A 17,794-nucleotide genomic window follows, 5' to 3' on the forward strand; every position below is an offset into this window, starting at 1 on the left:
AGTCAACACTCTGGCACGCCACAAGTGTGTTGGTAGGTTATGCCACACTCGTGTGGCACTTAGACACTTTTCACAGACAGCTCAAATGTGGTCGCCTGCTGTCTACTATCGTGCCAGGAGGGCAAATATCCACGCCTTTTTTGTAAGTGCCCTGCGAGTGGTATTGGATGTTCATGTGTGGCACCTGGAATTTGGCCATTATCTTCCAAGAAAGGGGTCAGTGGGCACTCGCAGGGCATTCGCTGTCTTTCGACCACTTGTGTGCACGAATAGTTGTGGCGATGGCTGTACGAGGTGTTAGAGGTGGCTCTGATTTTTCTCGAGTGGCATGCAATTCCTCGTTCGTGCCCCAGTCAGCTTCAGTCGTGTTATGTGTGAAGGGGCCCTTAGCTTTGTACACACGCACGCATACACAGACACACACACTAGTGGTGTTACAGTACACAGAAGTCATGGCTTGGTTCACACCTCTGTTTAGACATCATGATTTGGTATGAGTTACGTTTTTGAAAAATTTTCAAATCTTTACTGAAAAAAACACCTTTATTCATGTGGATGAACTGTTTTGGTGCTAGAAATCGGGTTACCATTGCATGTAAATAAACATAAAATAGAATCACTCACCATTTCCAGTAACATGATTTCTGTCTGCAAAAATATTTGTCACTGGATGAGACATTTCATACCATTTGATGTTATGCATCATAAATAATGTTAAAAGGTTACAAGCACATTAATATTACATGGACATAGCGTTTGCTCCAGTACGCAAAATGTAGCTTTAATCTGTGAGCTGCAGAGAGCTGCTGTCAGCTACTTTAGCACCGCGAAAAAGAGTGTACATGTAGACCTTTCTTTTTTCATTAAATGTTTATGAATTGGATTACATGTCCACACTTGCATTGGATGAATTTACTGTGCAGTGCATTGTTTTGTGACTTTGTTTGTTTTTATGTTGCACGGCATAAGGAGCCAGACTGCCTTCACTATTTTGTTCACTTTAAGTTTGTTTGATTTTCACACAAATGACAGCATTTCATAAAATCTCACTCTCTATGGATTTGAAATCATTGTATGCAGTGTTGCTATTTGGCAGCCATTTCATCCATGAAATTTTATATAAAATTCACATAAAATGTAAACTTTTTTCATACGTTGGTGGCATTATCTGTCTAAATTCAAATGCAGTCTGATTTCATACAGGGCAATAATTCAACACAAATGTGATTCGGAATGCTTTCGCTTTTAGGTTCAAATTTCGGAAGAAAAATGTAAATTAACCAATTATCGACCGGGCTGATGATTGGCACCGATATTCAGCATTTTTGCAAATATTGTTATACAAATAATGCATGTTTATGAGTTCAATGGTATGAATATTTCATGAGGTGAAAGCTGGAACATACCATTCAACGAGGCAACATATTCGTTCCATTGAAAGAAAGTAAAAACATTCATAATTTGTTTTATATAATGGCTAAAATAGATCCTTGTCATTTGATATTATATTAATTTATAAACAACAGAAAAGGGACTTACATTTTGGTGTTCCACTGCTGCTCAAGTCCAACACAAAGTTTAAATAAGAGTCCAAATTGTGATATGTAGTCCGGTGATGCTGTACACTGACTTTGTACTTCCAAAAAAAAAAAAAAAGACTTTGTTTACTTCCTCAGTCCAGCGAAAAATCACATCAGCTTTTCAGGTTTTCATCCGAACAGCTCTTCATGCCTCCAGATGGCTTATGGCGGAGTACTTTTTTTGTGTGTGTGTGTGTGTGTGTGTGTGTGTGTGTGTGTGTGTGTGTGTGTGTGTGTGTGTGTGTGTGTGTGTGTGTGTGTGTGTGTGTGTTAGAAGAACTAGCACGGTCAATTATGAGCCAATGAGCCAAATCTCATGACCATAGGTGAGGATCGGAACGTAGATCGATCGGTAAATCGAGAGCTTTGCCCCCCTACTCAGCTTTCTCTTCACCACGACGGTCCGATACAGCGACCGCATCACTGCTGACGCTGCACCGATCTGTCTATCGATCTCACGCTCCATCCGTACCTCACTCGTGAACAAGACCCCGAGATACTTAAACTCCACTTGAGGCAAGGACACTCCACCGACCTGAAGAGGGCAAAGCACCTTTTTCCGGTCGAGAACCATGGCCTCGGATTTGGAGGTGCTGATCTTCATCCCGGACGCCTCACACTTGGCTGCAAACCGCCTCAGTGCACGCTGAAGGTCCTGATTTGACGAAGCCAACAGAACCACATCATCCGCAAACAGCAGAGACGAGATTCTGTGGTTCCCAAACCAGACCCCCTCTATACCCTGGCTGCGCCTAGAAATTCTGTCCATAAAAATAATGAACAGAACCGGTGACAAAGGGCAGCCCTGGCGGAGGCCAACGTGCACTGGAAACAGGTTTGACTTACTCCCCGGCAATACGAACCAAGCTCCTGCTGCGGTCGTACAGGGACCGGATAGCAATTAGCAAAGGACCCCGGACCGCGTACTCCCGGAGCACTCCCCACAGGGTGCCCCGAGGGACACGGTCGAACGTCTTCTCCAGATCCACAAAACACATGTGGACTGGTTGGGCGAACTCCCATGAACCCTCGAGCACCCGATGGAGCGTGTAGAGCCGGTCCAGTGTGCTGCGACCAGGACGAAAACCACACTGCTCCTCCTGAATCCGAGGTTCGACCATTGGTCGAATTCTCCTCTCCAGTACTCTGGAATAGACCTTACCGGGGAGGCTGAGGAGTGTGATCCCCCTATAGTTGGAACACACCCTCCGGTCCCCCTTCTTAAACAGCATCGCCACGCGATGAGGCGTGTCAGCCAAGACAGTCCCACAACATCCAGAGACTTAAGGTACTCAGGACAGACTTCATCCACCCCAGGAGCCTTGCCACCGAGGAGCTTTCTAACCACCTCGTTGACTTCTGCCTGGGTAATGGATGAGTCCGCCTCTTGGTCCCCCGTCTCTGCCTCCTTTTCGGAAGACGTGATGATGGGATTGAGGAGATCCTCGAAGTACTCCTTCCAACGCCCAACAACATCCCCAGTCAGGGTCAACAGCTCCCCACCTGCACCGTAAACAGTGCCGGTGGAGAGCTGCCTCCGCCTCCTGAGGCGTCGGACGGTTTGCCAGAATCTCTTCGAGGCCGACCGATAGTCCTCCTCCATAGCCTCCCCGAACTCCTCCCAGACCTGAGTTTTTGCCTCTGCGACCGCACAGGCTGCGGCACGCCTGGTCAGCTGCCACTGGGGTCCCACCTACCAACAAAGATAAGTAGGACTCCTTCTTCAGCTTGACGGCATCCCTTACTTCCGGTGTCCACCACCGGGTTTGGGGATTGCCGCCGCGACAGGCACCAGAGACCTTGCGACCACAGCTACGAGCGGCCGCATCAACAATGGAGGTGGAGAACATGGTCCACTCGGACTCCATGTCTCCAACCTCCCCTGGGATCTGGGAGAAGCTCTCCCAGAAGTGGGAGTTGAAGACCTCCCTGACAGAGGGTTCCGCCAGTCGTTCCCAGCAGACCCTCACGACACGTTTGGGCCTGCCAGGTCTGACCGGCTTCCTTTATACATATATATATATATATATATATATATATTCTATTTCTACCTCATTTTCTTATTTTATTGTACTGTTACAAGTATTATTATTATTGCTTATCCTGAACACATGAACATTTTCCTCTACTTGCACCCATCTTGTGTGTTTTTTAAGAGCTGACGTAACATGTGAATTTCTCCTCTGTGAGATCAATAAAGTTTTATCTTATCTTATAAGGCACAAAAAAGATCTGAGAAATGAGTCTAGTAAGTTATTGTGGTACTGTATGTTTATTGAAGTATTGTGTGTTTTTCCTTGTAGTACTACTGGAAAATGTTGGGGAGGAGCTGGATCCCATCCTGCAACCTCTGCTTCTGAAACAGACTTTCAAACAGGGTGGTTCCATGTGTATCCATTTGGGAGACTCAACCATTGAATATTCCCCAGATTTTCGGTTTTACATCACCACCAAGTTACGCAACCCCCATTATCTGCCTGAGACCTCTGTCAAGGTAAGTTGAAAACTGACTCTGGGAACGATGCATTCATTAATATGCTGGGATCAGGTGTGTTTTGGGAGCATGTGTTAGCACTGCTACATCTGCCATTTTACGGAATCACTTAGGGTTCTAACTGGCAACCACCCTGACATGTTTGTGGTCCATGTTTATCTCCTGTAAGGAACCATCTCTATCATAGCCAGATGTTAAATTAACATCCCTTGGCTTGGTCCACCTGTTTGATTCATCAGTAATAAGGAACCTGCGTGCTAATTCATACTCAAAAATATACCACATGTCCATCATGTTGTAACTGATGTTTCCCTATGATGTATGAAAAGGGGTGGCAGTGACATTGAGGATACACTTATACATGCAAAAAAAAACACAAAAAAAAAAACAGTGAATCCATGGTGAAGGTGTCTGTGGTATCGGAGCTGATGCTACGGATGACAGCTTGTCAGGATTCAGTAAAGTAATGGAAAACTAGCTGGTGCATGCCACAAGTCCACAGAAGACACTGTTCCCATGTTCCCACTCCCTTGCACAGACCACAGCACCATTTCCATTCTTGTGGATGACAGGTCCAGGCAGATTTCAGCACCTTGGACAGTGACACTATGTGGGTGTGTGGACTAATGATGCTGTGGCAATGGCTTGAAATGTATCTATCTTCAACGCCTGAGTAAAAAAAACAAAACCCTGTAACATATGCAGACTGTCATTGTCAATCACCATGATATATTATGCAAGTACACCCCCATACCTAGCTTTCTTGATGTGTCTGAAAAACTTTAAGGGTTGGCCAGTCTGTATGTAAGTGAAGCAGAAGAATTTTTTTTTCTGAACAAAGGTAAACCCAATATTTTGCTATTGATTTTTACTTATTACATCAAACTGTGCATATGACAGCACATGTATTTTATACCCCTGCAAACCAAAATTTTGGGGGTATATCGGGATCACCTTGTCCACTTGTCTGTGAATTTTCTAAACACAACTCCTTTCAACCTCTCCTTTTAGCACATCATATGAAAATGTGCTAAAAGGAAAAGAGTCCTGTCCAATAGGTTCAAGAGGTAATAGTTGAACTTTTGTTTTTAAGATGTGCAACACGTGATATTGACATCATAAATGCAGTTCCTCCTTAAACGTGGTGGATTTCATTGAAACGTCACACAAGGATAGCAGACCCTCCGAGGATGTGCATGAAGGAAAATTGTGGTCTGGCATCTTCAACAAGTGATAAATGGACATTTGCATTTAATTTATCCATCATAATGAATGATGTTGACTTTGTAAACACGACTCATCCTTTTCTTGTTTTTTAATACATTGTATTTGTCAATTGCATGTAAAGCGGTTGACCTTTTAATTCAGGTGTTTTGTCACAAAGATCTCCTACCACCGAGATATAATACATGCAAGCAACTCGTATGGCAGTGTGTGGGGTATCATTTTGTTGCTTGATCACAGATCTCTGGTTCTCTATGCAAGCAAGCAGCAACTCTATGACTTACTGTTCACTGGTCCCAAATGGAACACAATCTCAGAAAGAAAAAAAATGGTAAGAAAAGAAGCATTAAATGAAACTGCATTACAGACAGGCAAGGGTTTGGCAAGCATTATTGATGACTGCATTTCAACATCTATTTCTTGGACTCTGCACTTTATGGGTGGGTATCAGATGTATTCAGCTCATTTTTCACAACTGGCTCTCTTTAGCTACTTCCCATAGCATAGCATAGCATCCATTACTCCCATTAAACCCATTTGAAATGCAATACTTTCAAATACAAGAGGGCAAGCCTCTACCAAAGTAGCCCTACAGGCCTCAAGGGATGAAAGGAACCAAATCAGGAAGGTGGATGTGTGAAAAGGACAAATGGGAGATTTATGTGGGCTCTGAGTCTTTACCACCAGCTGAGCGGGCTTGCAGCATCAATAGAAATAGAATTAGGCCTTGGAGAAGTGCACTCGTTTATTAGGGCAGTGAGTAGAGAGGAGATATACGCTTTTAACCCCTGGGTAAGTGTGGGTCAAGATGAGTGCAGCTGTGGTAAAAACACACACAGCTACACATAAAACACAGTGCACCTGTATCTTACGGGTGCTGGAGTAATTAGTATATTTAATTGTGATATTAGTTTTGGGCGGGGGGGATTCTCAATATATAATGTAACGTCTGAGAATTTATTGAGCAAGACAGAAAGTACTCATGAATTCCCACACAGGTACATAACACAGTGTGGGATTTTGTTGCAGTATGTCTACTGTGTTTTGTACGTTACAATATATCACATTTCTATCTATCTTCCTCTGTGCTGTAGGTGACCTTATTGAACTTCATGATTACACCAGAGGGCATCCAGGACCAGTTACTAGGCATTGTGGTGGCCCGCGAAAGGCCTGACCTAGAGGAAGAGAAACAGGTTCTCATTTTGCAAGGAGTAGAGAATAAAAAGTAGGCCAGACCAGGGGAAAATACATAAATAAAAACAAATTCATTTCAGAAAATGCCTTTTCTATGCATGGAGCACACTGATGTTAAGTTGTATTTTGTTTTTACAGACAGTTGAAGGAGACAGAGGACAAGATGTTAGAGGTGTTCTCCTGTTGTGAAGGAAATATCCTGGAGGATGAAACAGCTGTCAAAATCATCTCCTGCTCCAAAGTCCTTTCTAATGAAATCTCAGAGAAACAGGCTGTTGCTGAGGTGACGGAGAAGATGATTGATGAAACTCGCATGGGCTACACGCCCATTGCTGTGCATTCAGCTGTCCTGTTTTTCTCCATTGCTGATTTGGCAAATATCGAGCCAATGTACCAGTACTCCCTGACCTGGTTTATTAACCTTTTCATCAAGTCCATTGAGAACTCGGACAAAAGTGAGGACTTGGAGCAGAGGTAAGCAGGTTTGAAAAATATATCAAAACATTAGTCGTAGCCACTGTGTGGAGGTTCTCTTGGAAAATACATAAAATAATTTTGTGTTAAATAATACTTCTTATGTTCTGTAACTGATTGGAAATTTTGAAGTGTTGTACAAATTGCACGAAACCTTCACGTTACTAAAATGCTGAATTGTGTATCTTGTGCAGACTAGCGATCCTGAGAGACCACTTCACCTACTCCCTCTATGTCAATGTGTGTCGCTCACTGTTTGAGAAGGATAAGCTGCTCTTTTCTTTCTGCCTCAGTGTCAATCTGCTCATACATGACAAGCTGGTATGAGTGTGCACAGACTCACGCAGTTTACAGTACCTACAGTCTATGGGAATTACTTCACAACACAGAATACAGCTAATAAGTGATTAGCCAAGCAGACTTCTTTGTTTTGTATTTTTGTTGTTCTCTAAAATTGCATTTTTTTTTCATGTTGCATGTGCTTGTCAAACTAATTCAAATATGAGGTTTAAATTATTCAACCCTTCAATCTGTTTCAACTTCTGGGAACTTCTCATCTTGGCAACATAATTGTAACTGATGTCAACTAGGTGGATGAGTGGGAGTGGTGCTTCCTTTTGACGGGCGGTGTGGGCCTGGACAATCATCATTCAAATCCCTGCAGTTGGCTTCCCAAGAAATCCTGGGATGAAATTTGTCGCCTGGATGAGATGGACAATTTCAAAGGCCTGCGTGATGACTTTGTTCACCTCAGAGATGACTGGAAGGTGGTCTACGACAGTATGGTGCGTGCTATAATGATGAGTGACTTGTCTGTGTAAAAACCTGTATGTATTGCATAATTGGCAAAAACAAATGTTATATAGTGCTTTTTCATGTATATCAGAAGCTCAAAGCACTTTACATTGATGCCTCGCATTCACCCATACACACACTGATGTCAGGGTGCTGCCATTCAAGGTGCTCATTACACACTGGAAGCAACTTGGGGATTAAGGACCTTGCCCAAGGGCCCTTAGTGATTTTTTAGCCAGACGTGGGTTTGAACTGAAGATCCTTTTGTCTCAAGCCCACTGCTTAACCACTAGACCATCACCTCCCTACAAGGTGAAGGAAAAACAAGGAGTTTACATTTGTAAAACATCTGGTTGCTTTTATCCTACTGTTCGATACATGATAGCAATCACTTGAGCACAAGGGCTACTGTTCATATCAATGATGTCGTTATGGGCACAACAAGCACTAAGGGTATTCATGGGTACATAGGTTTGGGCCTAATTCATTGTTTGTTTTTGGTTGTTGTTGTTGTTTGTTTTTTTCTTTGTTTTTTTTTTTTTTTTCTTTTTGAGTGTGCTACCTTAATTTAGACTTCAGGTATGTCAAGTCCCAGATGAAATCACAGTTGTTACAAGACTTAACAAAGTGAACAAAGATGAACTTTGACACACCAAAACTAAAATCAGGTACTCTTTGGAATGCATGCCTTATGCACAGTCAAAAACCTCACATTGCAATGGAAAAGAAACAAATAAATGTATTATTAAATTTCTTCACTCTGCTTATTTTGCAGACACACTCAAAAATACAGGACCATCTGTTTCTTTTAATGAAAATGACTTGTAATATAATTGCCCATTTCCCAATTAAATAATTTATTTTAGCACTTCTTAGCTATGGCTGTTTTTACAGATATACAACAGGTTATCCTTCTTTTTCTGTAATTACTTACTTTGTAAATACACACTACCTCATCTCTTTATCTGGATCCATTTTAACCAGGCTTTGTGAATATGTATTCATTAATTGAACATCCAATGTTGCAGTAAAACTATTTTATTTAAAGATGCGACTGTCTTTACTGTATCCAGCGTGACCCTGAATCTTTCTCAGAAAAAGCTCATCTTTTTCGCAAAGCTTGTGAAAATCAGTTCATTAAATTTGGATTAATCCTGGTAATAAACCAACAAAGAAGTCAACTTTCAATGACTTTGCATGAAACGATTGGCTACTGATGTGGAGTGTCAATTTCATGGTGAAGGTGCATCAGCTTTGGCATTTTGGCACTGTGGTACATTTCCCTGTGTATGCTCTAGCGTGCATGTGCAAGTGTTGAAGATGCCACCAAAACTAAAAGCAGGCTGTAGCAGATAGATGGTTTGGAGATGTAGAAATTAACCAGTTGTCTGTCTGGGTGGTTGCCATCTACAACCCAAGGTAGTTCCGTGGTGTCATGGATGTGGTGCAGTGCAGCATCAGACCTGACTGGACTTTCTTTTTATGACCTGACTTACATTTTTGTATTTGATCTTTTGGCACTTTGGTAAAAGTAATATTCCTGGCATTTCAGTTCTCCTATATTTAATTACATTTGACATTAAGGTAATTTTCCTTTACAGAGTAGTGGAAATCAACTTCTGTTATTTTAATATTGTGACACAGATTACAATTTTGACTCATGATAATTCCATACAATAAAACAAGTTTCCAAAGTTTCATCTTCAAGCCAGGTTGTCATGCATGCATAAGCAACATATGGACACCTGTTCTCCTGCAGTTTTACACTACAAGGAATGCAAATGTTCCATTTAATTATGTGCATTTTGTTCCAGTTCACACTGAAATCTCAATGTCAGAACAGCTGTTTAATCAAGGTTTGTGCAGCAACACATGGTTGTCTCAATCTTGTCACTTACACGCCGTCTCTGATATGTAATCAACAGAATCAGCAATAGCACATCTATCTAATTAAATTTAGGTTGTTGCAGTTGCACAATTCCCATTTGTTCAGTCTTGATGCTGGACCAGCTGTTCAGTCAAGCACACCAACACTGACTCACACTTGCTAACACAACTCCCGTACACACAGAGAATCCCCAAGAGACACTAAATAGGTGTATCCCTCACAAAGCACCTGCCAACACACACGGCTAGAATTCTCTCAACAAGCAAACTGCAGGAAATAACTCTTGAAAAGTTCTCTGCACGATTGTTGAACAAGTGGAGTTGTTCAACAAATTAATCAGACTGTTGCACTGACCCAGTACCCACTGGTTCTTAATTTGTGTGTCTCCACCTCTTTCTCCTTCACATTTCCATTGCTTGTGTCTGCTTTTCTTGGTACATTCTTTCCTCTCCCTCATTACTCTCCTTCCAGTTTCATAGCAGAGCACCTGTCTTGTTTCTTTATTAAGTTGCTTAGCCTTGCAGCAGTTCAGAAATGTGAAATTCCACCCAAGAATGTGTCATCTTTTAATGGCCTCTACTGGTGGTTGGCTCTCACTGCGGTATTGTATCACTTCCTGTTCCGGAGCACAGCGGTGTTTTGCTGTATCTGTTAGCTGTTTAATCTGCGCAGTTAGATTGATGTAGTTAACTAGATAACGATTTGCTTCACAGTGTAATCTTCACGTGCCTTAACTAAAGCACTCCCTCTGCTGAATCACCTCTAAATTATTTGAACATTATTCACTTTGTGTGTCTTTAGGAATCCGCTAGCTTAGCGCAGCTACTAGCTCTTAGCCGGTTTAGCATGGCGGCTTCTCCTGTCTCTCCCGCACTTTTCTGCTGTGGGTGTGAAATGCTTAGTTATTCCTCGGCCTCCTTTAGCAGTAATGGTACTTGTAATAAGTGTAGCTTATTCGTAGCTTTGGAGGCCAGGCTGGGCGAATTGGAGACAGCTAGCGAGGCCCATGTAGTCGGTGCGGACCAAGTTAGCTTAGCCGCCGTTAGTTTCCCTCTGGCAGATCCCGAGCAGCCAGGAAAGCAGGCCGACTGGGTGACTGTGAGGAGGAAGCGTAGTTCTAAACAGAAGCCCCGTGTACACCGCCAACCCGTTCACATTTCTAACTGTTTTTCCCCACTCGACGACACACCCGCCTAGGATCAAACTCTGGTTATTGGCGACTCCGTTTTGAGAAATGTGAAGTTAGCGACACCAGCAACCATAGTCAATTGAAGGAAATTTGAAACTGCTGGCTAAGGCTAAGCGTAAATTTGGTAAGATTGTAATTCACGTCGGCAGTAATGACACCCGGTTACGCCAATCGGAGGTCACTAAAATTAACATTGAATCGGTGTGTAACTTTGCAAAAACAATGTCGGACTCTGTAGTTTTCTCTGGGCCCCTCCACAATCGGACCGGGAGTGACATGTTTAGCCGCATGTTCTCCTTGAATTGCTGGCTGTCTGAGTGGTGTCCAAAAAATGAGGTGGGCTTCATAGATAATTGGCAAAGCTTCTGGGGAAAACCTGGTCTTGTTAGGAGAGACGGCATCCATCCCACTTTGGATGGAGCAGCTCTCATTTCTAGAAATCTGGCCAATTTTCTTAAATCCTCCAAACCGTGACTATCCAGGGTTGGGACCAGGAAGCAGAGTTGTAGTCTTACACACCTCTCTGCAGCTTCTCTCCCCCTGCCATCCCCTCATTACCCCATCCCCGTAGAGACGGTGCCTGCTCCCAGACCACCAATAACCAGCAAAAATCTATTTAAGCATAAAAATTCAAAAAGAAATAATAATATAGCACCTTCAACTGCACCACAGACTAAAACAGTTAAATGTGGTCTATTAAACATTAGGTCTCTCTCTTCTAAGTTCCTGTTAGTAAATGATATAATAATTGATCAACATATTGATTTATTCTGCCTTACAGAAACCTGGTTATAGCAGGATGAATATGTTAGTTTAAATGAGTCAACACCCCCGAGTCACACTAACTGCCAGAATGCTCGTAGCACGGGCCGAGGCGGAGGATTAGCAGCAATCTTCCATTCCAGCTTATTAATTAATCAAAAACCCAGACAGAGCTTTAATTCATTTGAAAGCTTGACTCTTAGTCTTGTCCATCCAAATTGGAAGTCCCAAAAACCAGTTTTATTTGTTATTATCTATCGTCCACCTGGTCGTTACTGTGAGTTTCTCTGTGAATTTTCAGACCTTTTGTCTGACTTAGTGCTTAGCTCAGATAAGATAATTATAGTGGGCGATTTTAACATCCACACAGATGCTGAGAATGACAGCCTCAACACTGCATTTAATCTATTATTAGACTCAATTGGCTTTGCTCAAAATATAAATGAGTTCACCCACCACTTTAATCATATCTTAGATCTTGTTCTGACTTATGGTATGGAAATTGAAGACTTAACAGTATTCTTCACTTAGCCTGGAAAAAGAGTCTGTTGCTCTATAAAAAAGCCCTCCGTAAAGCTAGGACATCTTACTACTCATCACTAATTGAAGAAAATAAGAACAACCCCAGGTTTCTTTTCAGCACTGTAGCCAGGCTGACAAAGAGTCAGAGCTCTATTGAGCCGAGTATTCCTTTAACTTTAACTAGTAATGACTTCATGACTTTCTTTGCTAATAAAATTTTAACTATTAGAGAAAAAATTACTCATAACCATCCCAAAGACGTATCGTTATCTTTGGCTGCTTTCAGTGATGCCGGTATTTGGTTAGACTCTTTCTCTCAGATTGTTCTGTCTGAGTTATTTTCATTAGTTACTTCATCCAAACCATCAACATGTCTATTAGACCCCATTCCTACCAGGCTTCTCAAGGAAGCCCTACCATTATTTAATGCTTCCATCTTAAATATGATCAATCTATCTTTATTAGTTGGCTATGTACCACAGGCTTTTAAGGTGGCAGTAATTAAACCATTACTTAAAAAGCCATCACTTGACCCAGCTATCTTAGCTAATTATAGGCCAATCTCCAACCTTCCTTTTCTCTCAAAAATTCTTGAAAGGGTAGTTGTAAAACAGCTAACTGATCATCTGCAGAGGAATGGTCTATTTGAAGAGTTTCAGTCAGGTTTTAGAATTCATCATAGTACAGAAACAGCATTAGTGAAGGTTACAAATGATCTTCTTATGGCCTCAGACAGTGGACTCATCTCTGTGCTTGTTCTGTTAGACCTCAGTGCTGCTTTTGATACTGTTGACCATAAAATTTTATTACAGAGATTAGAGCATGCCATAGGTATTAAAGGCACTGCGCTGCGGTGGTTTGAATCATATTTACCTAATAGATTACAATTTGTTCATGTAAATGAGGAATCTTCTTCACAGACTAAGGTTAATTATGGAGTTCCACAAGGTTCTGTGCTAGGACCAATTTTATTCACTTTATACATGCTTCCCTTAGGCAGTATTATTAGACGGCATTGCTTAAATTTTCATTGTTATGCAGATGATACCCAGCTTTATCTATCCATGAAGCCAGAGGACACACACTGCAGGATTGTCTTACAGACATAAAGACATGGATGACCTCTAATTTCCTGCTTTTAAACTCAGGTAAAACTGAAGTTATTGTACTTGGCCCCACAAATCTTAGAAACATGGCGTCTAACCAGATCCTTACTCTGGATGGCATTACCCTGACCTCTAGTAATACTGTGAGAAATCTTGGAGTCATTTTTGATCAGGATATGTCATTCAAAGCGCATATTTAAACAAATATGTAGGACTGCTTTTTTGCATTTACTCAATATCTCTAAAATTAGAAAGGTCTTGTCTCAGAGTGATGCTGAAAAACTAATTCATGCATTTATTTCCTCTAGGCTGGACTATTGTAATTCATTATTATCAGGTTGTCCTAAAAGTTCCCTGAAAAGCCTTCAGTTAATTCAAAATGCTGCAGCTAGAGTACTAACAGGGACTAGAAGGAGAGAGCATATCTTACCCATATTGGCCTCTCTTCATTGGCTTCCTGTTAATTCTAGAATAGAATTTAAAATTCTTCTTCTTACTTATAAGGTTTTGAATAATCAGGTCCCATCTTATCTTAGGGACCTCATAGTACCATATCACCCCAATAGAGCGCTTCACTCTCAGACTGCAGGCTTACTTGTAGTTCCTAGGGTTTGTAAGAGTAGAATGGGAGGCAGAGCCTTCAGCTTTCAGGCTCCTCTCTTGTGGAACCAGCTCCCAATTCAGATCAGGGAGACAGACACCCTCTCTACTTTTAAGATTAGGCTTAAAACTTTCCTTTTTGCTAAAGCTTATAGTTAGGGCTGGATCAGGTGACCCTGAACCATCCCTTAGTTATGCTGCTATAGACTTAGACTGCTGGGGGGTTCCCATGATGCACTGAGTGTTTCTTTCTCTTTTTGCTCTGTATGCACCACTCTGCATTTAATCATTAGTGATTGATCTCTACTCCCCTCCACAGCATGTCTTTTTCCTGGTTCTCTCCCTCAGCCCCAACCAGTCCCAGCAGAAGACTGCCCCTCCCCGAGCCTGGTTCTGCTGGAGGTTTCTTCCTGTTAAAAGGGAGTTTTTCCTTCCCACTGTCGCCAAGTGCTTGCTCACAGGGGGTCGTTTTGACCGTTGGGGTTTTTACGTAATTATTGTATGGCCTTGCCTTACAATATAAAGCGCCTTGGGGCAACTGTTTGTTGTGATTTGGCGCTATATAAATAAAATTGATTGATTGATTGATTGATTGGTATAACCTAATTAAGGAACATGAAAATATCCTCCTTCCTTGAGGAGTAACAATGACAATGAATTCCCTAATTACAAACAGGATTTGGGTTAACGGCTCCTCTGTGCTGCTGGCTTGTGTTCATTTCAGTGGACAAGGCTTTAGTATTGGAGTAGAGGTGCTGACATTATGTACCAAACGAGCAAGCACTCACCTCCGTCAAGGTCCAACAGTCCTAACAGGCTGAAGTGCACATGGGGGCGATGTCCTGCTAAGTACAGATAACACAGAACTTAAACGATAAATGTATGAATTGAACAAATCCTAATTACGCATCTACCACATCAGATCACCTGTTCCTGAACCAAAGTCCTACACTGGAACCAAATTTAAATGAAATGTATTCATGTGTTTTTGAATTATCCTGCTAACAAGTAGACAAACAAGCCAAAAAAATTCTCCACCAATATTTGTAAAAGTGTGTGTAATATGTATATGTCACGGACATGAACGAGCGAAGCTCTTCAGCATCTCACCGTCTCATTTAGGTCCTTCAGACTTTTTTTTTTTTTTTGGGTAAATGCATCAGGGGAGCATTAGCATGGCTAAAACCTTGCTCCCCCAGACTCCCTGCCTTTTTAAGCATTTTTCTTTTTTTGCCTTTCAGCTGACTCCCCTAATTACAGCCCTCTTAACTCCCTGCCACTTTAAGCATTTTTTTTAATGTAGATGTAAATTAGTCTCCCCCTCTAGCTGCCACCTTATCGTGGTGGGGGAGTTTGCGTACCCGGATGATCCTAGGAGCCATGTTGTTGGGGCCTTTGTGCTCCCTGTAGGGTCTCCCAAGGCAAACGGGTCAGACTAAGGGCAGTTCAGAACCTCCATGACCAGTAAAAGATCAAGGACCGTGACGTCGCCCAGTATGGCGGAGCCGGGGTCCCACGCTGGAGCCAGGCCTGGGGTTGGGGCTCGCGCGCAAGCGCCTGGTGGTCGGGCCTTAGCCCATGGGGCCCAGCCGGGCTCAGCCCGAAAGAGTGACGTGGGCCCACCCTCCTGTGGGTTCACCACCTGCAGAGGGGGCCATGGGGATCGGGTGCAGAGAGGATTGGGTGGCGGTCGAGGGCGGGTGGCCCGCGGCCCGGTCCATGCTCACAGCCCCTGACTGTTGGGACGTGGAATGTCACCTCGCTGGGGGGAAGGAGCCTGAGCTTGTGCGGGAGGATGAGAGATACCGACTAGAGATAGTCGGGCTCACCTCCACGCACAGCTTGGGCTCTGGTACCCAACTCCTGGAGAGGGGCTGGATGCTTCATTTTTCTGGCGTCACCCGTGGGGAGAGGCGGAGAGCTGGGGTCGCATTGCTTATTGCTCCCCAGCTCAGTCGCCAAGTGTTGGAGTTCACTCCGGTGAACGAGAGGGTCGCGTCCCTACGCCTTCGGGTCGGGGACAGGTCTCTCACCATTGTCTCGGCCTACGTGTTGTGAAAGTGTAGTGACACGGACCCACAACAGGGGGCGCAAATGAACGGTCAATAGATGAGCCAAAAAGTAACAATTTAATGTTGTGATGGTGCACAACGAATACACAGACAATCTCAGAATCTGATAACAGTCAATCCACAAAGGTGACGTGTGGGCAGGTTCGAGGATAGAAGATGTCTGTCCTGAGAAGAGCCGGAACCACACGATTTCCGCCGCCACCGAACCTGGTGAATACTGGAGCCGCCAAGTCCCGAATTCCCAGGTGATCACCGTCCCCGACTGTCGGATCTGGTACTGCTGGCGAAGAACAAAGACAGTCAAGTGTGGGTGTGTGTACACCCCGTAACAACAACGGTGGGAATGCCACCTCCACCTCTAACACACACTCGTGCAGCGTCTGTTTAACCACTTATCTGACGGACGTAGGACGAAACAGTCGCAACCCACGCCGGTCCTCTGGTTGACAGCTGCAAAACAATAGCTCTTGGAATCAATTAATACAGGCAGAGAAAGTTACCTCCATAGAAGTACGATATCTCGGCAACGAGGTGGAGATGACGTCTGGTCTTTATGGAGTGAGATGCTGTAGAGTAGATGGGTGACAGCTGTCAAGAGCTAATGAGTGACAGCTGTCACCCCCGGCTGTGTCCGTGGCGGCAGCGCCCTCTCATGCCTGAAGCCCGCACTTCAGGCAGGGTGCCCTCTGGTGGTGGGCCAGCAGTACCTCCTCTTCTGGCGGCCCACACAACAGGACCCCCCCCTCAATGGGCGCCTCCTGGCGCCCGACCAGGCTTGTTCGGGTGATGGTGGTAGAAGTCGGCCAGGAGGGCCAGATCCAGGATGAAGCTCCTCTTCACCCAGGAGCGTTCTTCGGGTCCATACCCCTCCCAGTCCACCAAATACTGGAACCCCCGGCCCATCCGACGGACGTCCAGGAGCCGGCGCACCGTCCAAGCCGGCTCCCCGTCGATGATCCGAGCAGGAGGCGGCGCCGGTCCGGGAGCACAGAGGGGTGAGGTGTGGTGAGGTTTGATCATTGAAACATGAAAGACCGGGTGGATCCGCAGTGAAGCCGGGAGTTGGAGCTTCACTGCGGCAGGACTGAGGACTTTGAGGATCTTGTATGGTCCGATATATCTGTCCTTGAGTTTCGGGGAGTCCACCTGGAGGGGGATGTCCTTCGTGGATAGCCACACCTCCTGCCTGGGCTGGTAAGCAGGGGCCGGGGATCGCCGGCGGTCTGCATGGGTCTTCGCCCTCATCCGGGCCTTCAACAAGGCAGAAGCTCCTCCAGACGTGTGAGGAGAACTGGGGACCACGATCAGAGACGATGTCGGTGGGTATCCCATGCAGACGGACGACGTGGTGGACCAGGAGGTCTGCTGTCTCCTGGGCTGTTGGGAGCTTCGGGAGGGCCACGAAGTGGGCCGCCTTGGAGAATCGGTCCACTATTGTGAAGATGGTGGTGTTGCCCTGGGACGCGGGAGGCCCGTGACGAAATCCAGGCCGATGTGGGACCAGGGGCGATGAGGCACAGGTAGCGGCTGGAGAAGTCCTTGGGACCTTTTATGGTCTACCTTGCCCCTGGCACAGGTGGTGCAGGCCTGGATGTACTCCCGGATGTCGGCCTCCATAGACGCCCACCAGAAGCGCTGCCGGACAACTGCCACGGTCCTTCGCACCCCTGGATGACAGGAGAGCTTGGAACCGTGACAGAAGTCCAAGACTGCAGCTCTGGCCTCTGGTGGGACGTACAAACGGTTCTTTGGACCAGTTCCGGGGTCCGGGCTCCGTGCCAGGGCCTCCCGGACGATCTTCTCCATGTCCCAGGTGAGGGTGGCCACGACAGTGGACTCAGGCAGGATGGGCTCCGGTGGATCCGACAGTGCAGTTTTGACCTCCTCTTCG

The 17,794-nt window shown here is 44.5% G+C and overlaps 1 protein-coding gene across 1 annotated transcript in view; it reads left to right on the top strand.

Moving 5' to 3' along the window:
• The window catches only part of LOC117524084 (dynein heavy chain 7, axonemal-like), a 289,259-nt gene that overhangs the window by 203,491 nt on the left and 67,974 nt on the right, over positions 1 to 17,794 (top strand). Inside the window, 5 exon segments of the mRNA XM_034185816.1 lie at positions 3,884 to 4,074; positions 6,393 to 6,526; positions 6,634 to 6,969; positions 7,164 to 7,290; positions 7,560 to 7,754. Of these exon segments, the coding sequence (XP_034041707.1) occupies positions 3,884 to 4,074; positions 6,393 to 6,526; positions 6,634 to 6,969; positions 7,164 to 7,290; positions 7,560 to 7,754 (983 nt within the window).

This window comes from Thalassophryne amazonica, chromosome 14, assembly GCF_902500255.1.
Source record: "Thalassophryne amazonica chromosome 14, fThaAma1.1, whole genome shotgun sequence".
Lineage (NCBI taxonomy): Eukaryota > Metazoa > Chordata > Actinopteri > Batrachoidiformes > Batrachoididae > Thalassophryne > Thalassophryne amazonica.